Below are 24,508 nucleotides of genomic sequence, written 5' to 3'. Positions count from 1 at the left end.
GGCTCCTGAGATGTGAGGAGACTGAAGGGCTGCAGCACGTGTGGGAAAGGAATCCAGCACTCCAATCAAGGGACGGGAGAAAATGCAGGGAGGAACAGAAATCCAGCAAACTTACAGCTAAGTAGATTATTGATCTTCAGGGTGTGCCAGCAACCAACTCTGCAAATTACAGCAGTCCCCTGCTGCAAGCTCGGGCAGTTCCCGGATGGCAGGGCAGGAACRCTGCTCAGCTCCCTGCTCCTGCCTTCCTCATCCTCATCCTCCTCCTCTGCTGCTGTTTGGATCACACGTGCCCAAAGGGCATGAAATGAAGGGGAGTGCTGATCCAGCCTAAAGGGCCAGGCTGTGATGTGGGGAGGGAGCAAGAGGCACAACCCAGCCCAACAGCAGCACAGAAGGTGCTGACCTTGTGAGGCTTCACAGACAATTCCCCTGGCAAAGGCAGCGCTCTCTGCTCGCACAGCCGAGGTGTGAACACCTCCCAGATTGTCCTGACAGTGCCTCAGCCCAGCACAGGGATCACCTGCTGGAAGGAGCCGGGGAGAAGAGATGGCTCAGAGCCCAGCTCCTACCAGGGTGCACAGCATCCCACTCCATCAGCCCCATGGTGCCTGAATCATGGAATCACAGAATATCCTGAGCTGGAAGGGACACACAGCATCATCCATCCAGCCCCTGGCCCTGCACAGACCACCCCAACAATCCCATCCTGTCCCTGGCGTTGTCCAAACACTCCTGGAGCTCTGGCAGCCTTGGAGCTGTGACCATTCCCTGGGGGTTCAGTGCCTGACCACCCACCAGGGAAAAAATCCCTGCTATCCAACCCAAACCAACCTTTCCCTGTTATCCAACCCAAACCAACCTTTCCCTGCTACCCAACCCAAACCAACCTTTCCATGCTATCCAACCCAAACCAACCTTTCCCTGCTATCCAACCCAAACCAACCATTTCCTGCTACCCAACCCAAACCTGCCTTGACAGCTCCAGCCATTCCCTTGGCTCCTGTCACAGGTCACCAGAGGGAGGAGATCAGTATCTGCCTTTCTGCTGCCCCTCACCAGGATGTTGAAGACCCTGAGCTCTCCTCTCAGCCTTCTCCAGCCCTCAACCAACATTAGGCTCAGAGCCCTCCTGTGAGGGAGAGGAGGAAGGATTTGCTCCTCTTTCTCAAAAGAGGCAAGGAAAAGGCCATGGGGTTACCTGGTGGCACAGGGTGACACTAACCAGCCCTTCCCAGCCCTGGGACAGCCCCTGCGCCGTGGAGGAGCTGATTTAAACAAAGCCAGGCTTTTCTGGGACTGCTGGAGCGTGATGAGCRCTCGGACTGTCAGATCCGCCTCGTTTTAAATAAATTCCACTGCTGCTGTCTGTGCTGCCATGAATTATTAACCAAGCATGATGCACACGGTGCCAGCAGCAGCGTCTGGGGCAGGCTCTGAGCAGGTGAGGCTTTGCCTGGCACTGCAGGTGTGAGGCCCTGGAATTGCAGCATCCCTGCCAGCAGAGGTGTTGGCACCACGCTGTCACACCAGGGAAGGTCACATTGTGTGCCCAGGGCGTACAAAACCCCAAACTCCTGGCATTTCTGCACACCCRTCTGTGCCAACACACGCTGAGAGTCAGGACTGTCCTTCCCACCTTGTGACAGTCCCAGGGACAGGGGCAGCTGGCTCTGCTCTGCTCCTGGAAATGCTGTGGATGTCCTGGAGCCACTCTCTCCTAGGGTGGCCTGAACAGATGGGACCATTGCTCTCCCTTCAGCCTCCTCCCAGTTCAGCTGGGACAAGAGGAATGGTGGGTGAGATGGGGACAGCTTTTCRGAGAGGGACCAAGCCATGAGCCAACACTCAGAAGCAAATCACCACCTCCACACTGGCTGATGGCTTGAGAATTCACCAGAACATCCAGAGGATCCCCAAGGGAGAGCCTGACGGAAAGAGAACCATCAGCAAGGGGCAGGGAGCCAACAGCAGCTCCTGGAGGAGCTGTATGGACCTCAGCCACCCACCAGGGCTGCAGCGTGGATGGAAGAAATCACCACAATAAAGGGCAATTTCCCTGCCCTCAGAATTGAGAGAAGCCAGAATTTCCTCTGAAACCAAAGGAAAAARTTTGGTGAATCCCAGCTCAGTGAAGCCCTGAGGAGCTGGTGGCTTCCAGCACCAGACACAGATCATCTGACCCCTTCTCTGGTCACTCAGTGCAATGAAAAGGAAGGAGTATGGAGCAGAAAAAACAACATTCCATATTTTTTTCCTCTCATAATTCACTAGAACAACATCCACATTTCATCCTGGAAGTAGCTGCACTTTGGGGATTCTCATGTCTGAGACCTAATTTGTAAAGTGCCCCGGGATCCCTGAGGGAAAAAAAGCATTATAGGATCATTATTAAAAGGGACACGTTATATTTCACGTCTCAGTTCCACACAAGTGGAAAAAAAAAGGCCAAGAGCAAACTCTGGGATGAGAGGACAAACCTGTAAAACATAACAGTGATCCAGGGCAGTGACAAAGGGGTCTGGTGACATGGGAGGACATGGGGAGTCTCCTGCTCTTCCCACAGCAGTGACACAGAGTAAAGAGCAGAAAAGAGGTTTTTTTTTTACTAAAAGCCACAATCTGTGGTCCCTCTCAGCTGTCCCCTGGGCTGTTTTACATGTCTGGGGTGGATCCAGCTCTTGCAGCATCGGAACACAGAACACAACCCGAGCACATCCCACCCACGGGCTGCCCGTGGTCCTGCTGGCTCCTCCACCTGCCACCACGTAATTCAGACCAAAAAAAAAGGTTTTCTCGAGCCTCTCAGCAGTGTTTACACCAGCAGTGTCACTGCCACAGCCCAGGAAGCTCCTTTTAGACCCTCAGCATGTAGGTGGCTGGATGAGAAGCCATTTCCCAGGGGAAGGAGTGAAGGAACCTATTTCAGGTTGAATCTCACGCCTGCCTGGGTGCCACCCACGCGGTGTCACTGCTGGGGTCACTTCTGTCACACACACAGCACTGCTCTGCTCAGCCATGCCCAGACACCACCGGGGGATGGATGGATCTGCCAGAGCAGGGAGGGGGTGGAGGGGAGGGGAAAGGAAGGCAAACCCTTCAGCGGGATCAGACAGCCTGGAGCTTGGGCTGAGGGACACAAAACACACCCCACACCCAGCTCTGGCACACAACTGTCATGTGGAGCACACCACGGAGCTGGACCTCCATGGAAACCTGAGGGGCTTCCTCCAGTGCTGTTTCAAAATGAGTGCAACCCTCAGGGTCACCAGTCCTGCCCTTCCAATCACAGAATCACAGAATCACAGGATGGTTTGGGAAAGACCTTAAAGCTCCATGGGCAGGGACCTTCCACTAGACTGCTCTTCAAAGTGAAATAGAGTAGGATTAGATGGGATATTGGGAAGGAATTGTTCTCTRGGAGGGTGGGGAGGCCCTGGCACAGGGTGCCCAGAGCAGCTGTGGCTGCCCCTGGATCCCTGGAAGTGTTCAAAGACAAATTGAACAGGGCTTGGAGCACCCTGGGGTGGTGGAAGGTGTCCCTGGCCAGGGCAGGGGGTGGCACTGAATGGGTTTTAAGATCCCTTTGAACCCAAACCATTTCACAACTATATGGATAGCACTGTGCAGCCAACACAGTACCACAGGAACCCACACACAGTGCAACAAACCCAGTGATACAGAATTCCTGGGAATGACAGCAGGGCAAACCTCAGACCCCAGGATTTCAAAGGGCTGGGAAGGACAGAACTTCCCCTGAATGCAGCCCTTGTCCTGGGGAACAGAAGAGGACAGAGCTGGGCAGTACCTGAGTGCCATTCTCATTCCCCTGGGCATGGATCCTGTAGGAACGAGTCCCGTTTTTCAGGATCTCACTGGCAATGCACACCTCCACACCGGGCAGCGGGGTACCCACGGAACCTGTGGGGAACAGCAGAGAGACAGAGCTCAGCTCTGAAATACAAAACCCAGCATGCAAAAGAGCAGCTGCCCGTCTATCRATGGCACCAAGGAACCTCCTAGCAGGGGTTATTTGGGTTAATTTTGGTCCCTTCAGGAAAGCATCGATCCCACCGTGTGTGTGCATGGAAATGTTTGTTCACTGAGAAGGCAGTGCTGGAAATGCCCTGGAMATCAAACGTGTCTCCAGCCCTCAACAGTCTCTCTTGGCTAGTCTTTGAAGACATYTGCACAGCTTCAGAGCTCAGCAATGAAGCTGTTTCTATTTTTTTTTTTTTTTTTAAAGGCACCACAAAGCTGTGAAAAGAGAGAGCACAGCGATTACTCTGCTCCTCTACAGCCTGCACCTGACAGGGGAGGCAAAGGCTTAAGAGCTGAGAATTGCCTGGGATTATCTCAGTTTTAGGAGACATCAATACACTGGATAGAAAACATCACAGGAGAAAAGCAGGGATCAAAACCCCACTGTTCTTGCACAGGTTTCAATTTCAAAGCCAAGGAGCTGACACATCATCACAAGGAGCTCCACGCTGGGTGTGTGACCCAGAGCTCCCCAAGCTGCAGCATTGTCACCCCTGCTTTAGTGCCTGCTCTTCCTGGGAGCACCTGAGAGCTCAGCAGAGAGGACAGCTCTGTTCCTGTGAAATCCTGTTCAGGTCTCACTTTGCAGCACGAGACAGCTCCTATGGCAAAACAACCRAGGGATGGAACAAGATGAGCTTTAAGATCCCTTCCACACCAAACCATTCTGGGATTCTATGAATTGCTAACTGTGCTCTTTATTTTAAAGGATCATTTTTTTCCCCAGAAGAGCCACCAGCTGATGCTTTCCAAGGCTGCCAGGATCACCTTGACATTGGGAATTCCCTAGAGCAGGGCAGGACCTGCARCTCAGCCCTGTCACTCGTATTTCAGGGTTCAAGTGGCATTTTCCCCGTGCTGGGCTCGTTGTCCTGCTGAAGCCCTGGAGATCTGCTATCTGTGACATCACGATTTTGTCTGCTACATTGGTCAGTTGCCATGGAAATGGATATGTCGTCCTAGCCCAGATTTATGGCATCCCTGCAGGATCAGCCAAGAGCAGATGGGCTATGAGGGAGTGAGATTTTTATTGCAGCGAAACTACCCGAACAATTAGCAAATCTGGCTGGAAATAAATACAAAGCGACGTGGCAGCTCTGTGATCTGCTCAGAATTGCCTTTGGCATTGTGGTCAGCCAGCACAGCCAGGCTCTCCCCTCACCACCAGCACCCTTGGGTGGCTGTCACCCCTTGGTCACACACTGCCAGGGCTCAGGGACAAAGGGGTGCAGCAGAAGCAGCAGGGAGAGTGAGCCAGCAGTGCCCTGAGGTGCCATGCCGAGGTATTTATGGAATCACAAGCACAGAAGTTGGATCCCACAAGGATCATCAAGTCCAACTCCTGGCTCTGCACAGGCCAACCCCAAAAATCACACCATATGTGTTATAAACAATCTTGCACCTGCCATGGGAGACTCCAAGAGGCCTCGAAGCGAGTAACAAGTCATGGCAAACACTCCTCAGTGTTGCATGGAAGGGTGYTGGAGCCACCTTTGAAACTTGGATGGGAACAGTTTCTTCAGGGTGAAAAGCACCGTGTGTGAACAGACTSCAATCTGCCCACAAAACATGGCACGTTTGTGGGCAGACACCACAAAGTCAGTCCTGGAAAGCTCCTGCAGGGAGCAGAAACCAATGCAAGGAACTGCCAGGGGCTCTCACAGACTCAGAACTTTTCAAATGTAGATCCAGCCAGGTGCYTTCCTGAAAATGCTTCTTCCCTGGATGACCTCAGCATGGAAATGGGCAGTGATTGATGGGCACAGGACCCCAGGATCAGTGCCCACTGCTGGTGTCAGCCTTTGGGAATGAGAAACCAAAGATCAGCACAGTGCTGGCACATGGGAAGGCTCAGAGGAGGTGATGTGTCCCCCACGCAGCGTTTCAGATCACAGTTACCAACACAGCCCCAGCAGTTCCTCTCCTGCTCRGCTAAAATAAACCAGCGTGTAAGACAAGTCCCTGGTGGAGAGCTGTTTCCTTGTGCTCTGTCTGGAGAAGCTTTTCTGGTATTTAGGAAAAATGACAAACTTCGAAATCAACATCTGTAAAGGCTGGAAAAGCTCGTACCACTGACTGGAGCTGCACAAACCTGACAGGATTAATAAAATTTGTGCAAAAACAATGACTGGAGCTTCCCAGCCCATCCACCGTGTCAAAATACACCCTGTGCCAGCTCCAACAGCTCAGCACAAATGTGGACCCATTCCCAAAGGAGCAGCACTGGAGGCTCTATTTTCACCAAAACCACAGCTGGGGTGATCAGAASGGGTCAGCACTCTGCACTGGCTTCYYTTTGTACCCAGCCATAAACCTGAGGGGAAAATGAGGAGAAATCCCTGCTCATTTCCCTCTCCATCCCTGCAATTCACAGTCTCTTGGATGTTCAGCAATGCTGGCACCACGCCCGYGGTGTCACAGGCACGAGGGGGTGACACCATTCTTCTTTCACCCGCTCTCCTCTGTTTAAAAAAGTTGTCAGCTCTTCCCAGATAAATTTAATTGGCGCCGTGCTCCGTGTCCTTCGGTATCTGGGTACTCAGGGCTGTTCTGTGCCTCTGTGTCCCGGGAGGATTGGAACAGGCCAACGATAAGGCACTCAAGGATCTCACTGTCAACAATACACGGAGTCCCCGCTGTAGCAGCTATTAGCTGCCTCTGATCTAAACCTCCAATTAAAGTGGTGATTAGGCCCAGTGAGGCATTCTCCGGCCATGAATTATTCATCTCCCTTCACAGTAACAGCACCAGGGGGGATTAGAATGAGAGCTGGTGAAAACAGAGGCATTTTAAGCAGGGTTTTAACAATATACAAGCAAACATTTATCTTTCAAATCTTTCATCTTTGCTGCTTCTGGAAATTAAAGCTCCCACACCCCCATTCCTACCCCTTCAGACCTGGGGATGGAGAGTGGGGACACATTGCTGGGGACACCAGCAGGGACAYSRGCAGGATGGGCAGGGCCMAAGGGCTCAACCCTTCCCTTGCCACACCAGTGGTCTGAAAGTGGGCAAGGGAAACCCCAGGATCTCTCCTCAGAGGCTCATGAATCCCAGGAGGGTTTGGGAAGGACCTCAAAGCTCATCTTATTCCTCCCTGCCACCTTCCACCATCCCAGGGTGCTCCAAGCCCCATCCAACCTGGCCTTGGGCACTGCCAGGGTTCCAAGGACAGCCACAGCTTCTCCAGGCAATCTGTGCCAGGGTTCTCCCCACCCTCACAAGGAAGAATTTCTTCCTCATATCTAATCTAAACCTACATTTAGGTGTGAAGCCATTCCCCTTTGTCCTGTTACTCCATTCCTTGTCCAAAGTCCTTCTCCATCTCCACTGTAGGAAGTGAAAGGAACTGTAAAGGAACTGAAAGGCCACTGGAAGGTTCCACTGTAGGAACTGAAAGGCCACAGTTAGATCACCCCAAAGCCTTCTCTTCTCCAGGCTGAACAATCCCAGTGCTCTCAGCAGAGTGCTCCATCCTCTGATCATCCTGGTGCCTCCTCTGGGTTCACTCTAACAGATCTGAGTGGTACAGAAGGATTTGTGCTGCATCCCCCTCTGGATGTCCCCTGTCCCCAGGCCACCAGCAGCTGACTCTGGGATGCTCTGTGCTACCTGGTGACCTCCCACCCAGCCTCTACCAGGACACTGGATCAAAAGCTTTTGCACAKCTCCAGTAAATTATGCCTCAGCTTCACCCATCTGCTTCCCAGCTGACACTTCCCCAAATAAATTAATCAAGCCTATTCAATTACAGCCTCCTTTCTGTAGGGTCCCGTGCTGATCCCCACCTCTGTGAGACAATTCTCTCCCCTCTGGGGCTGCAGGAGCCCCTGCATGGGGGTGGAGTGACAGTCCCAGCCCTTCTGCTTTGGCTGCACGAGAGGATTTGTCCCCAGGTCCCCTGCAGACCCATGGGGATGATGCCTCAGGAGCACAGCCACCAGCTTTGGGGCAGGAGATGCCCTTCTGGGTGCCAAATTCTGCACTGCCATGTTACTTTCAGCTTTATTTCCTTTCTCTTTGAGTCTCCTGGGAAATTTCTGGAGCCTTCACTCATTTCCCCGCCTGAAAATCAATAAAAAGCAAATACAAGAAAGCCACAGGGACATGAAATGATCCCTGCCCTGTCATCCTGGGGTGTGTGGCTGACAAACAGCTCGAGCTCCTGCATATGGGAGTCTTGTTTTTCCTGCCTGCTTCCCTCTGCTGCCTGCAGGGATGGGGCTTCTGGAGGAAGATAAAACTGGCTGTGGTGGGGTGAGGGAATGACAGTTACCCTGCAAAAGTAAAACAGAGTTTGTATTTCAAGCTGTTCTCAGGCTGAGGAGTCAACCTGAGGGGGAGTTTTGGCTTCTCCTCTCCCTGTGTGACCCCTGTRGGACCCAGCTTCTGCACCCCATGGGACTGGGGTGCTGTGGGAAGCTGTGACACCCAGGACACCCCCCTGGGGTAACACCCGTTCCCCAGGAGGCTGCAGATGGTGCCRTGCCTGCACAGACAGCCTGTGGGGAGGCAGGTGGCACAGGGTGGGCACACAGATGGCCACGCTCCAACCACAGGGAGAGTGGGGGCATTTTCTATTTGCAATGTCTCAGATCAATTTATTTCTAGGTTCCAGAAAGTRCAGCTACGGAGAGCAATCACAAAGTGTAGCTCAGAGAAGTGGGGGGAAGACAAGGAGAGAACAGGCCCAGAGTGTACAGCGAGGTGTGACAATTTCCAATTCCTGAAGAGGAAAGAAACAGGCACTAAAATAAGAGTGAGCAGACATCCTATTTTAAGTGTTSAGCACTGAGGGGTTGGACGAGCACTGCTGCATGGAGAATCCGGTGTGGCACCACCCAGAAATACAACTCCAGGCAGCAGGAGCTGAAGGAACACTCCTTCAATTCACTGAGATTTTGGAAGTAATAAAGTCTGGAGTGTGCCAGCGTGGTCAGGGCAGTGGGCACCCTACGAGCTCTGCACATGCAGCCACTCCCCACTCATCCCAGGGCCAATTCCAAGCAATTCCCTTGTTCATGGAATGGCCTCTCCTCCCCCATGAGCAGAAAAAAACCCAGACCATTTCCCAGCAAACACCTCCAAACCCTCTGGAGACTCGTACCTGGGACACGGACTCCATGCAAGGGGTTAGAGAGTGCCATGCCAATCTCAGTCATCCCRTACCTCTCCAGCAAAGTGTGCCCAGTGATGCTCTCCCACTTCTCCAGGACAGGCACAGGCAGGGCTGCTGAGCCTGACACCATCAACCTGCACAGGGAAAGGGCAGGTGAGAGAGTGCCCAAGATCCCCTTTGCTCCAGGGAATCTGCAGCACAACATCAGGGCACACAAAGCCAGCTTTGCATCAAAGCTGCAGCCCCAAAAGCTTTTTAATCAGTAYCAAAGATATCCCTCACATTCTCTGTCTGATATGGGGTTTAATATCAGCCAGGACAGTCTCCTAAAAGAGATGCTGAAGTGCAAGCYTGGGCTGCAGGACAAAGTCCTCAGCCATGTGTTCCACAGGGTGACACATGTAACGAGCCCCTTCTGGCTTTCCCATGCAAGAGTGGCTCATAATTAAATAATGTCACCCTTGTTCCTGTCAAAGAGACACCAAAGCACAACAACCAACACCGACAGAGGTGATGCTGCATGGAAAACCTGGAGGATCCAGTGATCCCCCAGCAGCTCACCCACCTGATGTTCTCCTTGCAAAAGGCACGGATGAAATCCTGCACTTGGGGCTGGGTGAAATGCTCGTCGTAATATTCCATCAGCTTGGCATAGATGGTGGGCACTGCCATGAACACGCTGACACGGGGAGCTTCGGAGCTCAGGAGCTTCTGCCACACCTAGGAAAGAAGGGAATACACATGGATAAAAATACAACTTTGCTAGCTCAGATTTCCTGGAAGCACAAACAGCTGGAACAAGAACCAGAACAAGTTCCCAACTTTCATCCTGCCCTTATTTCCCAAAGCACAGCGTTCATCTCTCATCCCACCAGTGGATCCCCCACCCACCATCACACTCTCGAGATGATRGAAATGGCAGTTTTTAGTCCTGTCATGTTGCAGCCAAGAATTTGATCACAAAGATGGGAGCTTGTGGCAGAATCAGTTCATTCCCTTGTCATGCACAGCTCTTCAAAGGCTGCACAAAGCTCCAAAACTTTGGGACTCTTCTTTGGAAAGGCACAGCCACATCTGATACACAATACACAGGCAGGAGCCCATGGACTCGAACCTCTGAGGCAAAAATGCTTTGAATAGGACAGCAAAGTTGGGAAGAGGGAGATTCCATGAAAATGGGGAGTGGGTGCAGAGAGCTGAGTCCCCAGTGAGCTCAGAGGAGGCATCAGAACCCACAGGTGAACCAGGAGCAGCAGGAGACAGGAGGGCCATTACACCAATCACACTCTTTCTGAGAGGAATGTTCCCTGTGGGAACAATGTTCTTCAGCTGCAATTCCTGCTAACCTGTGGGAACTACAAATTGGGACAAGTTCCAGCAGCCAGCTCTGCTGGGACATGGACGAAGCGCCACCTCTGGAACGAGCAACCAACAATGGTTCAGAGCCACAAATGTCCCAACTGAGCCCATTCCTCACACACCTCCCCCCTAGGTAAGCTCTCCCCAAGACAGGAGCCATCCAAAGGCATCAATAAATCAGTGTCCCCGCTGACGGGCGCCTCTCTCCCCGCGCTGCGCTCCCTGCCCCGCCRGTGACAAATGTATTCCCTAACAGCTCCTGACACTGAGCGCTGCCTCGGCGCTCCCCACGCACGCTCAGCTGCACACGAGTGAGGGAAGGCAGGGATTGATTGAAGGTGAGCCAGGGATTCTCCTTCATGCTGTCACTCTGCCCCTTCCCTSCGTTCTGGCACTCAGGCTCCGTTTCATCCCTTTCTCCTTGGCTGCACCGGTGCCGTCTCCCCCCGCATCTCGCACTCCACTGCTCCAGAACAATCGGCTCCTAAAAACCCTCCCAGCACAGGGTGATTGTTAATAGAGCAGGACATGTCCACAAAGGTGCTGTCCCACCCAACAGGAGGGAGCTGTCACCCTCCCACCCCTGAGATGGCCACAGAGGTGAATGCACAAGGTGAAAACCCACCAGACACCTCCAGAGGTGGGATGTGAATGCTGCAAGATGCCCTGGGAAAAGGAAAGGAGAACTGGAATGTGACTTCCYGTCCTGATGGGTGATATGTCCAGAGAGGGAACATTTCACTCCCTGAAGAAAGACAGTTCAGCACGATCCCTACTAGCCAGATTAGGTAAAATTGCATTTAGGGGGGTCTAACCTCTCTCATGCTCCTCCCAGCCCCTTTTCACCCCCAATATCTTTCCCATTGCAGGCAGCAGGGTGAAAACCAGGGCTGAATGGACCTGCTCTCCTCAGCTTTGTGCTCTTCAGAGACATTGCTGTGGGCAGGGAAGGCTGGGTGATGGCAAGCAGGGATCAGGCCAGTGCCGAAGGGATTGAAGGGAAACAGATGCTCAGGGGTTGCTCAATCCTTGCCGTGTGATTTTTTTTTTTGCCTTCCCAAGTCCTGAGCAGCTGTGGGAGCGGAGGCAGACTTCCAGTCTGGCCACGCAGCAGAGTTTTTGTCACATGATTTTGGATTTGAAAACACCCCAAACTCATCTAAACAAAGCAAGCATGTCCTGCACCCCAGGGTCTCCTGTCCCAACATGCCAGCTTGAGTCCTGCCCTCGATAAAATCCTCCCTCCTGCACTCCGACCACAGGAACAGCTTTTTCCATGTCAGTCCAGCTCACCCCAGCAACAGCCCCTTCCTGAGGATAARCAGCTGCCTTTGGATTTGTGCCACCAGCTGCCGGGGTGATCTGCTGACAGCCAAACCTCTCCACCTGCTCTGCTCCAGCTCAGCCAAATCTGGATCCTTCCCATGTGTTTGAGCAGCACTAAGCCGTGCTACAAAGCTGGCAGAGCTCTGAGTGCTCSGCAGAGCCCGAGCTGGCCGGAGGGCTTGGCACTGCCCAGCCAGCTGGAACAGCTATTCCTGGCTCAAAACTGTAACTTCACATTTAGGATAAGAGAAGGATGTGGGAAAGCCTCGTTACCTGGGACTAATCAATCAGTGGGGCCAGCTCTGTCCTTCCAGCACCCGGAATCCTCTGGCAGTGTCAGGAGGGAGCAGCACAATCCATCTCCCCTGTGTTATCCCACGTGTCACTGTCACCACATGAATTCCCTGGGGACAGGGTACTGGCAGCCCAACCTTCTGTTTTGTTTTGCTCACCTGATACCTTTGGCTTCCAAGTGCTTTTAAAAAGCCACAGATTGGGGAAGCARACGTGGCACTGTGTGCCAGGGCTGCCGGGCTCTGCAAAGGAGGGAAGCAGCAGATTTCCAATGGAATATGCTCAGGAGATGGATMAAGATTCCTTTTAAGATAACCAAAAGTCTCACCCTGCAAGAAGGRAAGAGTGGGAACAGTTTCCCACCAGCAATAACAGCAGTGAGTGCTTCGGGTCAGGGCTGCCGGTGCCAGCAGAGAAGTGGGAGACCTAATGTTCCCAAGAGCCTTCCTGTCAGCATGACATTCCTGATTTTCCTCCCCTCCCACTGCTCAAAAGCATATCATGAGCTGGCCAGTGGGATTTTGCCATCATTAAAGRAAAAAAAAAAAAAGGAGAAAATTACACCAGTGGGTACAAAACAAGCGCAGCAAGACACAGCTGGGAGATTTTTCCCACATATTTTTCCCAACACACAGATGGTGAATGAGGATGGAAGAACATATGAGCTGCTCCAAAGGGTGGTCAGCCCATACAGCAACCTTCCCAACCTGGCTAAGATCACCTGAARGAGGAGATGTGGGTACAGAGGAGAAAAGGGAATAASTTCTACAGAGGGAGATGTGYAGTGCCATGAACCAGYCAGAAACACCAAATCCWAYACCTGGGCATCTTCTCATGCAAAACAAAACGAGCAAGTGGCAAACCCAGTTATGTGCTAAACCATGTAAGATTTTGGCTGATAGAAGATTCCCAAAACTAGCCAAGCTGAAAAGGAAGCAAGTATCAGCATGGATTTTTCCATCAGCCCACAGACAGATCCCAGCCAGCCCGTGGTGCCTCTATTGACAGACACAACAGCTCCTCTCCTCTATGAAATTACCATTTTCAGTTGTAATTGAATGTTTTTAAACCTTTTCAAAAATAACAATCCTTCTAATGCAAGGTTAATTCAGCCCTTTCCTTCCCTCTTGCTCGGGTCTGTRTTTTGCATTGACCACTGCCACACGGAAAGCACTGTCGAGGAAAAGGGATTTTGGTGATTTCTGGAATATCTGGGAGCAACAGGGCTATGGTCAAAGCAGCTGTGAATTTGGTGAGACCCTGTGCCAAACACAAGGCTGGGAAGCTCCTGTAGCTCAGCAGCAGCAGCAAAGGGACTGCAGGACCACGCACACACATCCAACACCAAATTATCCTGAAAAAACAGACGAGCACGTGAGACTGGAGAGCACCAAGGGGAGCTCTGCTCTCTCCCAAGGACTGAGCCTCCGACACTTCACGAGCAATATGCAGAGAGAGAGAAACATYCTTCTCTTCAAAGAGAAATCAGGCCCTTGGTGGCTTAATCTCATGTTTGTTATAACCCCAAACTGTTTGTGCTCTGTGTGACTCTGGTTTTAATCATTTATTCATCAGCACAGTTTGATGGCCCCTCTGCATTMCAGGCTGAAGCTTTTAAACCCTTCCTATGCTGGAGGCATACTGAAMGGAGCAAGTGCTTTCCCTGGGACCTGGAAATATAAGTAAATATGACAGGCTCTGGTTCCATTTTTTATATTTCCCCACACACATCAAAAGCCATTACTAGGGAACAGATGCTGAGGACAGACGGCAGATCTGGGGAGACGGGAAAGAAAACCTCTAACTTTTTAAAGCCAGGTCTRTGAGAAGTGATCAAACATAATCCATTCACTAGTGACCTGCTCCTCCCTCCACCAACTCCTCTTTGAGTCTGAAATAAAATTACTCCTCTGAAGCCTCCCATTAGCAGATGAAAMGATTTTCAGCCTCTCTCCAGATGAAACTGGATGGGGGCCGCGATCCCCAGCGTGCCTGGATATTGGAGCTCAGGCTCCTCTGCTTGGATTTGCTTTTCTTTTAAAAATAAACCAAAAGAGCTGCCCAGAGTGATGTTTGCAGAAGTGACAGATCCAGGGGAGRGGCTCAGTGCAGCGCACGCTTCTCCTTCCCCGAGGCAACAGCGGCTGCTGTGCCCTGATCTCCCTGTGCAGCCCAGCCAAGGTAGAAAACCCAGCACCCAGCCCAGCCTGGCTCGCACAGAGAACACCAGTGACAAGGACAAACTCTGCTCCCAGACACAGCACAGCCTTTCCTGGCCTTGAGGAATTCAGGGCTGTGAGCACACAGTGCAGAAATGACCCTGCAGCAACACCTCCCACTCATCCTGTGCCAGGTCTGCTGCTCCCTCCCACCACGGGGAAAAGGTGACACGGGGGACAGAACCTCAGGGAAAGCTTGGCCCCAGTCACACACTACCTTTGAGCACAGAGCATTCTTACTGCCCTAGAAAGAAGTGTCCAAACAAGATGACTTTGATGGCTTTGAGTGCAGCAGCATAAAACAGAGGATGGTGTTTACAGGGTTTGCTCCTCGGAGCACCTTAAGTCAGACACGTAGCAAGGCTGGCACTRAAACAGCAGCTCTTGGAACTGCCGGGCAGGAAATCTGCATCTTGGCATATTTATCATGGAAGRGGTTGCAGGGCACAGCCAGAGCTGTCACTGCACAGGCAGCACATCAGAGCTCAAAACCTGCCCAGCAGAGCCGAGCACACACCACAACTGGGGCACCCGGAGAGGAGATTTCCATCAGCTTCTCCCATCACTCAGCAGAGCAAGTTTCTTCCTTCAGGTTTTTGAAWACTCTTATTTCCCACTCTGCACTAAAGGCTGGAAGACCTCCTGGGAACTGCTCTCGTGTTTATCAATGCAGAGAGCTGACAGGGAACCTTTTGCCCTAAGAACATCTCTCCCTCAAGGCTGGATCAGGAGTGTCCAAGGCAAGGCTCTTCCTGTGTTTGAGCTCAAAACTGATCCTCTTTGGCCAAAAACCACAGCAGAGGATCCTGCAAAGCAGACACAGACCTCACAACTTGCTCCAAAATGCTCCTGTCCAAAGGATGCCAGGTTTGGAATGGGGACATCAGTGTGTGACTGTCACAGCAAGCACAGGGGACACTCAGTTTCCCCAGGTCTGTCTCTCCAGGCTCACTGCCACTTCCATGGAGCATCAGTCACACCACAGGCTGTGTGACTGTCACACCAACAGCCTGAACTGAGCAGGGAGGGAGTATGGGAATGGATATTCCAGGGGCTCGGTGAGAGGCTCACTGTGCACTCCTTCCCTGACAGAGACACTCATCTCTGCTCCTCTGGCCACCAAAATGTGCAAAACCTGTACAAACACAGCACCTTTCAAACCTGTACTCCTGCACACCAAATTCCTACTGCAGCAGCTGGAAATGGCAACAGGAACTGTGCAGCTGGAAGAGTAAACTCAGCTTGGGAGCAGGTTCAGATGGCAGGACAGACAGGGATGCTGAGACTGCAGCTCGCTCTGGCTCTGCCCTCCCACTTCTCACCTTTGAAAACCAATAAAAAAATAACATCACAGGCAGTTGTGCCCCACAGAGCTGCTGGCAGGACACCTCTCAGGCTCACTGCTGCTCTCCTGYCTGCTCCACACCCACCTGTGCTGAAAAGCCTCTCCCAAGAGCCATCCCTGCCATTCCCAAGCCAGCAGCACAGACAGGAGCACAGGATGCTCTCCAGGCAGCAGAAGGGCCCCCTGTGAAGACTCTGCACCCCAAAGAGCACAAGCACCAGAGGACTCAGTACATCACGTACGAGTCGACTAATTCTGGAAACTAAGGGTCCATTTATAAACCCTTTATTAATAAATGATTAATAGATGCAGCCATATTTTTTAATAACTCGCAATAAAAAAATGCCACGAAAAGCTTAAGCAAGACAGTCTTAACAGATGGTGCTATAAAGTGAATTATAACATGTACAGTAGCTAGTGCAGAGTAATGGATGTCCTCATTTAATAAAAAAGAATCTGATTTTATGCAGAAACTTTCACGCTTGAGGCACCTCAGCACACTTTAATGAGTCCTCGTGGYCCCAGCAGTAGCCACAGACATCAGATGGTGTTTTAGTGAGAAGAAGGATGTTGGTCAGGACACTGGGGCTACTCCACAGTCCTGMTTTTTAACCTTCCCTTGGACAGCTCCCAAAAACAGACGTAAAGGTCTGAAAGCTGCCACCTCCTACCCCTGCACCGCGGGGAACGACAAGCAAGCCGTGGTCTGGGGCTGGGAATGTCTTCTCAGAGGAAAAAAAAAAAAAAAAGAGCATTATTCCCACCACCAAAACCAGACTGCCATCTGTATCCACGACTATAAGGCACGCCGCAAATTATGTAATTTAATAAACACTGTAATAATAAAGTATTTATTTCGTATAATGAAGTGTTGGTGATTAGAAACCAAACACACATCGGGCGTGCTGCTGCGGTTTCTCTTGAACCTTTGCCAGTATCACTCAAGGCTAAATATGTCTGCAGCAGGTTGAGAGTAAGTTCCTCGCCTTGTTTTGATCAGCCTGTCAAGTGYTTTAGCTGCCAGTCGAGTTTCTTTATATCACACTATAATTGGCTGCTTTCTCAAGGTGCAGCCAAGGAAAAAAAGCACACGGCAAAACTCGGGCTCCTTTGGCAAAATCCTCCACTGCTGCTTTGCTGAAAGCTGATTTCAGTAGCAAAGGGCATTTTGTAAACAGCTGGTGAAAACAGAGTGGAACTGAAAGGCAGCTTGCAATAAACTCCACGAGAAAGCCTTATTTACCCGCCCGTGCTGGCTTTGGAGTGTCCATCAAACCACTTGTGGCTCCCAGGGGAGGCTCTTGGGAAAATAAAAGGAATGGAAAAAAAAACAGAGAGGCAAATGCCATCCTGCAGAGCYCCCGTGCACCTGAGAGCCCCCAGCCACGTGTGCTGCCTCACCTGCCCTGCCCAAGTTCAGCTCCAGGGTCAAGGGTGCCCTGGGTGTCACATCTGGGGACAGCTTGGAGCAGAGCAGAGAGGAGAATGGTCCTGCTGCCCCCAGCTCATTGATCTGCAGATGTCAGGAGGGAGCAGAGAAAAACAGGAGGGTGTGAGGGACCATCAATCAGCGGTGGCACAGGATGTGTGTGGAGCACCGCGCCCTCCAGAGGCTCTGCTCCATCCTCTCCGTGCCGGTCCCGCCTCTCCCCGGCAGGAGAGAGTTGGATTTGGTGTTTCTGGCTGGTTCRTGGCACTGCACATCTCCCTCTGTAGAAGTTATTCCCTTTTCKCCTCTATATCCACATCTCCTCCTTCAGGTGACCTTAGCCAGCACTGCTCCAGCACAGCCCCACTGCACCTCGAGCCTTTGGGGCCATCCTAAAGCTGGGAGAACACCTGGCAGCAACCAGGGAGGAGAGAGCACCTGCCCTTCCTGCCCTCTATCACAGCATCCTACCAATTTACTCTGAAGTGCAGAGCTGCCCCTCTGGGATTCCGGGGCTGTCCCCCCACAAAGGATCAGTGCTCAGGTGTCAGGYCATCCTGACACAGAGAAGGAAGTGAACGTTTTCTGCGGCTGCTCTGAAAAGCAGAAATGAGCCACAAAGAASCAGCCAGCCCTGCAGTTGAGCTGGGTTTGTCCTTACCTGGCAGCAGCACAACCTGAGGCTGTTGGGTGTACACCACACCTGTGCCCTTTGTCCTGCCCAGGACAAGCCTTCCCAACGTGAGGATAAGCACAAACAGGGAGAGCAGCCTGGGCAGTCACAGAGCACAGGCTTCACAGGCTCCCCTGGCTTTCCCAGGGAATTCTGCARTGACAACACTCATTTCCTTTCTGTTCCGAGTGGCAGCAGCACCCAAAAACCCAATTATCCCATAACAGTGACACTGCAGATGCCACCCAGGACACTGGGAAATGTGGATGGGTGGTGCTGGWTCCCAGGGAGTGGGAAATGTAGAACCTGCTCCACCTTCACTGCTGCTTGTCCCTCTCCTTCCTCTCTTTCCATTGTGTGCCCCTGCTGCAGGGAACAAAGGAGCAGCAGAACACTGGGACTGGTGTTTCCTGGCTCAGACAGACAACATTACAAGTGCACCAGTCCAGCAAGGTTTCCCTCCTGCCACCTTTCTTAAAAGCTGCAAGGTCTGGATCTGCAAACTCTCCCATCACTGAGTCCAACCCAACAGCTCTGTTAACTCTTGTTTCTCCACAGAGGAAGAACCATGTTGGAAAACCAGTGTTTCCYTTACCTGGGCTGCAAAAAACTCAACAGGCTGTGTTCTGTCATGTAATGCAATACTAAGCACTAAGGATGTAGGATTGCAAGGGGAAAATTTTGAAGGGACTGCCCAAGGAGGTGGTGAAGCCCTACCCCTGGAGCCTGGACACACCTCACAAGGTGAGGATTGGTCACAGGGTGGACTTGGTGACCTTGGGAGTCTTTTCCAACCTCAGAGATTTAGAGTGTGTGAAATGCAAGTTACTAAAATAATCAACAAACAGCACACCACTAACATACAGGAGAAAATCCAGTATTTCCGCCTTTCCCAACACTAAAAAAATTAACAATCCTAATTCTGGGTGGAAATGCTCTTGGTGGGTACATAGAAGGACCCAGCCAGATCCCTCAGCCCAGGAATGGAGAGGGGCAGTGCAGCATTCCCATTCCAACATCACACTGACACAGCTGCACCCTGTGGAAGAGCACATTTACCCCGGATTGAGCACCCAACCACCACACAGCAGGTGCTAAAGAGGCTGAATCTCCAGGAATTATTCCCAAGCTTGCCCTGATTGCAGTGCCCMTGTCCCAGTGCTGGATTTCAAAGGGCCAGCACTCCCCAGGGCTCACCATCTGCGCGTTGAACTCGGGGAACATGATGCACGTGGCTCCCACCCACAGTGGGCACAGCAGCTTATTGACCACGCCGTGCACGTGGTGCAAAGGCAGAACGTGCAGGATCACATCCTCCTGCTTCCACTCCCATTTCTCAACCAGCCCCGTGGTCTGCAGAGAAAACAAACAGCATTAGGGTAGGAGGAAAGATTCTCCCGAGGTGTTCAGGCCCCAAATTCCCTGGCAGGAATTCCAAGCCTGCTTGGACATCCAATTTTTCCTTGAGATAAATTCCCACAACAGCAGAACACCTTCAGCATCCTGCCAGGACATGTCTTTAAATCAGCAAAGCCCTTCCTTGTTCCTGAAAAATATCAACAATGAATTTAAGTAGGACACGCAAAAATATTAATCCGCTGCTGCACATGCAGATTTGGMAGAAACAGTAATCAAAAAGCTAATTTTCCAGAATTCTGTTGCTGTAGTTTGGCCACTGATGACATCAGGCTTTTAGCACCTGTAAGGGATAGTYAGTAGGAGCAGGAAATCGCTGATAAATAGAAAGTAGGTTTCATGTTAGTAAAAAATACTGGAGTATCAAGCTTTTAAAACACTCTGCTCTGAAGGGATAATTATCTGAAGGGATAATTATGAGGTTTCTAGGTCAACAATGCCCTTCAGAGCCCAGCACTGGCAACTGCAAAGCTTATTTCCAGCCACCTAAAAATAAGAAAAGCATCTGAACGGTGGAATTTGGTCGTGTGTCTCACAAGGGCAAGGGAGCAGCTTTTAGGCTTCCTGCAGGACAGCACAAAGGATGGGGACTGCTCARGCCACCCCCAAATATTCAGCATATTTGTAAAGCAACAGATTCTTTGCCCAATATAGCCAAGCCCTGGCTCTATCCATCAAGGCTGCCATTCCTCTGGGGACAYTGCAGTATCCAAGCACCCAGAAATCAGCCCTGCATTCCCTGCCCTCCTTCTCTAATGGCAGCAGCCTGGCAGTTGCAGGCACTGATAACCAAGTGGTGAAGTAGGCAGCAGGCTTATTCAAACTTTTAATTCTTTTTGGCTCTGAGAGCTAATGGATTTTTTGCCTTGGGGATACAGAGCTGAATAATGCACAGGCTTCACACAGCACTGGGTTGGGCTAAGGTATTTTCCAATTAGGAGAAAAATTTCTTCCCTAGTCACAGGGTAGAAAAGCAAACTGCAAAGAAATTGGGTTTTTTACTCTCATTCCTTCTGCTTTCCAGGAAAGTTGGGATGAGAATCCACCTGCCTTGGGATGCAGCTGCAGCATGAAGAGGCCAAGGTTCAGAGCCTCACATGCTGCTGTGTGGAGGATGCTGGAGCTGCAGCCCCACAGCTCTGCAGGAATTTGGCAGTGGGAAGGTGCGWTTGCAACCCCAAATCCCCTCCAAATTCCACACTTTGTACCTTGGCAGGAGGTTGGCAGAGGGGGAGCAGCACTCACCACAGCCTGCACGTTCTCATGGGTGCTGAGGACACCCTTGGGTCTCCCCGTTGTCCCGCTGGTGTAGATGATCATGGCTCCTCTGTCTTTCCACGAGGAACAGCTTGACAAGGGCCCCTCCTCCACGGCTGCAGGACTCGTGGCTCCATCACCACCAGACTGGGCAAGCTGCAGCACTGGCACTCCCAGTTTCTTGGCACTGGGGGTTATTTTCCCCAGGAATTCCTGGGTTGCRATGACCAGAGCGCTCTGGGAATCGTGGATCACGTACTCCAGCTCGGGCACGGGGTGTTTCCTGTACAGGGGCACCGCTATGGCCCCGCTCATCCACGAAGCCCACTGGGCCACCACGTACGAGGCATCATTGGGGCACAGAAACGAGATCCTCTCCTCCTTCAGGTCCCTGCTGGAGCATTCCAGAACCCTGCAGATCTCCTGGGACAAGCGGAGGCTCCGGCTGAGCAGGTCCCTGTACGTGTGCGTCCCGTTCTGGTCAACGATGGCCACTTTGTCACCAAAAGCCAAAGCCCTGGTGAACACAGGGGTGATGTCACTGCTGTAGGTGGCCTGGGATGTGTGCAGAGCTCTGAGGGGACAGCCAGCCCTCTTGCCATGCCATCTGCAGTGGGACAGGTCCCGGGTGAGGCAGCGSAGGGGACGGAGCAGCTGAGGGAAGAGCAGGGGGAGCAGCATCCCAACAGCACGGCTGGGCTGAGCAATTCTGCAGGAAGCAATTATGGGAGCAGATAAGTACGGGCAGGGATTACCCAGGGGGTTATTCCCACCACGGGGAAGTGGCAGCCTTCATTTGAATAATATCCACTGTATTATTTATGTCCCTGCCTCACACTGCCACATCCTGGGCAGTCTGAACGTCCCTGGGTCCTGCCACGATGGAACAGGACAGAGAGACCCTTCCCTGCACAGCTCCACATCCCTAAAATCCTAACTTGAATTATAAMCCAGTTTTYATAGAATTGCAGAATGGTTTCAGTTGGAATTCCACRGCTGTGGGCAGGGACACCTTCCACCAGAGCAGGCTGCTGGCAGGCAGGGGGTGGAATGAGATAAGCTTTAAGGTCCTTTCCAACCCAAACCATTCCAGGATTCCAGGAAAAATCCTAAATCCCTCTGAACAGCCTGGAGCACCCTCTCCACACAGAGCCCTCAGCAATGGGGAGCAGAGAGGAGAGAGCAGGGCAGGAGAGAGAGGGATTTGCTGCACAGAATCTAATCAGCACCAAAATATCCCCAGAGAGATTCTGTGAGCAGAGGAAACAGCCAAAGGATGACAAGTTCTCACTCTCTGAGAGTGTCCGTGACACTTCCTTGACGCTGCCAATAACAACCTGATTTTTTTACCATTTTTTTTGATAAATGCCTATTAGAGGAGCAGCTCAGCTCAAAGAGCCTCCCAGCCCAGTTTCCCACTGTGGGAAAGAGCTGGAAAAAAAGGAGATTCGGCCTGGCAGCTCCAGAGGTGACCAGGGCTGCCCCCAGCTCAGGCTGCACAAATGTTTATTTGCTGTRAGCCCTGTGGTCTCTCCCCTCCACYTTCASAGCATTTCCCCACCCAGACACCAGCCCTGCTCAGATTTTCTTTTGCAAATCAACCTCAATTTCTGCTTCTGCAAAAAAAAAAAAAAAAAGCTTGTGATTTAGGGTGGAAACATCTGGGGGAGCAGAGAGGCTTCAACCCCAGAGCAGGGTGACCGTGTGAACTCCTCACATTTGCCACCAGCATGGAAAAAAAACAAAGCAGGTCACGCCAGAGCTCGTGTGATGCTCCAGAGAGACTGAAATGTAAAAACCCGACCTAATTCATGCCCCAAACTGAACCTGTGGCCGTGGTGAGGCGTTAATGCCCTCAGCATTAACTGGAAGCTGTTTTCCCAGGATCAGTGCTCTCATTKTTCCTCCAGCTCCTTCCAAAAACCACATTATCCCATTCCCATCACTCCATATTTAATGGAGCAACCAACAGCAGCATCTTCAGTGGAGTTCAGAGAATTGGAGATGATGGTGTGTGTAAAAAAAGCAAATCCAGGGGGTGTCTTCTGTCCCCTCTCCCTGCTCAGGGGCACCACAAACTCTGGCACAGCACATCTGGAAACCAAGTTTGTCCCCAGAGCCCATGGGAAGATGGTGGCAGTGCAGAGATGTGGCTTTGCTGCCTCGGAAGGGGAAATCCAAACCCTCATCTCCTAAGGCTGAAGAATTYAAAGCAGCTGGAGGGTTCTCCCCAGCTCCCAGCACAACAAAACCAGTGCAAACTGGGAGCTGACCCACTGCAGACCCCTGTCTGCTTTGTGCCATCCCCATCTGCACTTTCTGAATATAAAAGGCATGAAATGCATTCCCTGGAGCAAAAGGATCCATGGAGTTACTCTGAGTTACTCCAAAYGGARTTATTACAGAAATAACCATCATTCCAGCWATGATTACAKCTTGGGGATGTAACYMSCACTGCAAGCCTGACCTGCAGGATTYCATCCCTTCTCATTTACAGCCATGAGAATCCAAAAGTATTCCTGGCTGTTTCTAGAACAGAGATTAAAAAACACTTTATTCTTAGAAAACCATAAAAATACTTTATTCTTCGAAAATTGTAAAATAACTTAGAGAAAGTCACTTGGAAAATGTATCAAATAATGACMGAGATAGTGCCTGTTCTTCCCTTCTCACAAAACAAAAAATAGAGAAAGGTTTGGATTGGAAAGGACCTTAAAGCCCATCCAGTGCCAGCCCTTGCCATGGCAGGGACACCTTCCACTGTGTTTGTTCCAAACCCTGTCCAATTTTGGGCACTGCCAGGGACCCAGGGGCAGCCACAGCTTCTCTGGGCACCCTGTGCCAGGGTCTCCCATCCTCACAGGGATAGACGGGTTTACGTGTTTTAAACTTTCCTAATTCTGGAGCAGATTCCCACCCTCCAGCTCTCTGCCCGCAGCCTACTCACGGCACATCCCGGAGCAGCAGCAYCCCAGGAAAACCCCGCGCCCCGCAATTCCCGGAGCACCCGCAGGAACGAGGGCCGGGGGCAGCGGGACCCGTCCCACCCCGCCTTTGGGACCATCCCGGACCCAACCCGGTCCCGTCCCGTTCCGCCTTTGGGACTATCCCGGACCATCCTGGACCATCCCGGACCCGTCCCGCCTTTGGGACCATCCCGGACCATTCCGGACCCGCCTTTGGGACCATCCCGGGGCCGGTCCAACCCCTTGGGACCATCCCGGACCATCCCGGACCCGTCCCGCCTTGGGGACCATGCCGGACCATCCCGGACCCGCCTTTGGGACCATCCCTGGCCATCCCGAGCCCAGCCCCGCTTTTGGGACCATCCCGGATCCGGCCCGTTCCGCCTCTGGGACCATCCCGGATCATCCCGGACCCATCCCTCTGGGACCCATCCCACCCCGCCTTTGGGACCATCCCAGACAATCCCGGTCCATCCCGGACCCGTCCCGTTCCGCCTTTGGTACCATCCCGGACTATCCCGTTCCATCCCGGCCCCGGGCCCAGCCCCGCTTTGGGACCATCCCGGTCCATCCCGGCCCCGCCTTTGGGACCATCCCGAACCCGTCCCCTCCCGCTTTGGGACCATCCCGGTCCATCCCGTCCCCCCTTTGGGTCCATCCCGATCCATCCCGGACCATCCCGTTCCGCTTTTGGGACCATCCCGGGCCCGGCCCCGCCGCTCCCGCAGCCCCGCGGGGCCTCACCTGGCAGCACCGGGGGACCGCTCCGGCAGCGAACAGCTCCGGCGGGCACGCGGCGCCACTCACCGAACGTTCCGCGCACCAACGTTCCGCCCCCACCCCTCYGCTCCCGATTTGTGGGGATTTGACCCCAAAAACGCCCACGGGGGGCGGGACCGGGGTTGTCGCGGGGYCGATTGTCCCTGCAGCCCTCTGGAGTGACACCGCGGTGTGCTCCATGGCGTGGCGGGTGTGCGGGGTTCCATGGAGCTGCATCTGTGCCCTGCGGGCCCTGGGCTGTGTCTCTTGTTGGCAGCGTTTTGGGATTTGGGCAGGGATGAGGG

The 24,508-nt window shown here is 52.4% G+C and overlaps 1 protein-coding gene across 2 annotated transcripts in view; it reads right to left on the bottom strand.

Annotated features, from left to right (window-relative positions):
- Positions 1-24,252, bottom strand: part of ACSF3 (acyl-CoA synthetase family member 3) — a 52,987-nt gene extending 28,735 nt beyond the window's left edge. Inside the window, exons 1-6 of one of the 2 annotated variants that reach the window (XM_057386560.1) lie at positions 24,189-24,252; positions 20,467-21,187; positions 19,003-19,158; positions 9,726-9,880; positions 9,149-9,294; positions 3,809-3,921 (exon numbers count right to left, since the gene is read on the bottom strand). In XM_057386560.1, the coding sequence (XP_057242543.1) occupies positions 3,809-3,921; positions 9,149-9,294; positions 9,726-9,880; positions 19,003-19,158; positions 20,467-21,159 (1,263 nt within the window). In that variant the 5' untranslated portion in view covers positions 21,160-21,187; positions 24,189-24,252. The remainder of the gene's footprint in view (positions 1-3,808; positions 3,922-9,148; positions 9,295-9,725; positions 9,881-19,002; positions 19,159-20,466; positions 21,188-24,188) is intronic. The other variant, XM_057386561.1, reaches the window with a different exon arrangement.
- Between the last annotated feature and the right edge of the window lie 256 nt (positions 24,253-24,508).

The sequence above is a fragment of the Malurus melanocephalus genome, unplaced genomic scaffold (genome assembly GCF_030028575.1).
Source record: "Malurus melanocephalus ecotype Western Australia unplaced genomic scaffold, MMel_1.1 scaffold_996, whole genome shotgun sequence".
Classification (NCBI taxonomy): domain Eukaryota; kingdom Metazoa; phylum Chordata; class Aves; order Passeriformes; family Maluridae; genus Malurus; species Malurus melanocephalus.
This window is presented reverse-complemented; position numbering and strand designations above follow the sequence as displayed.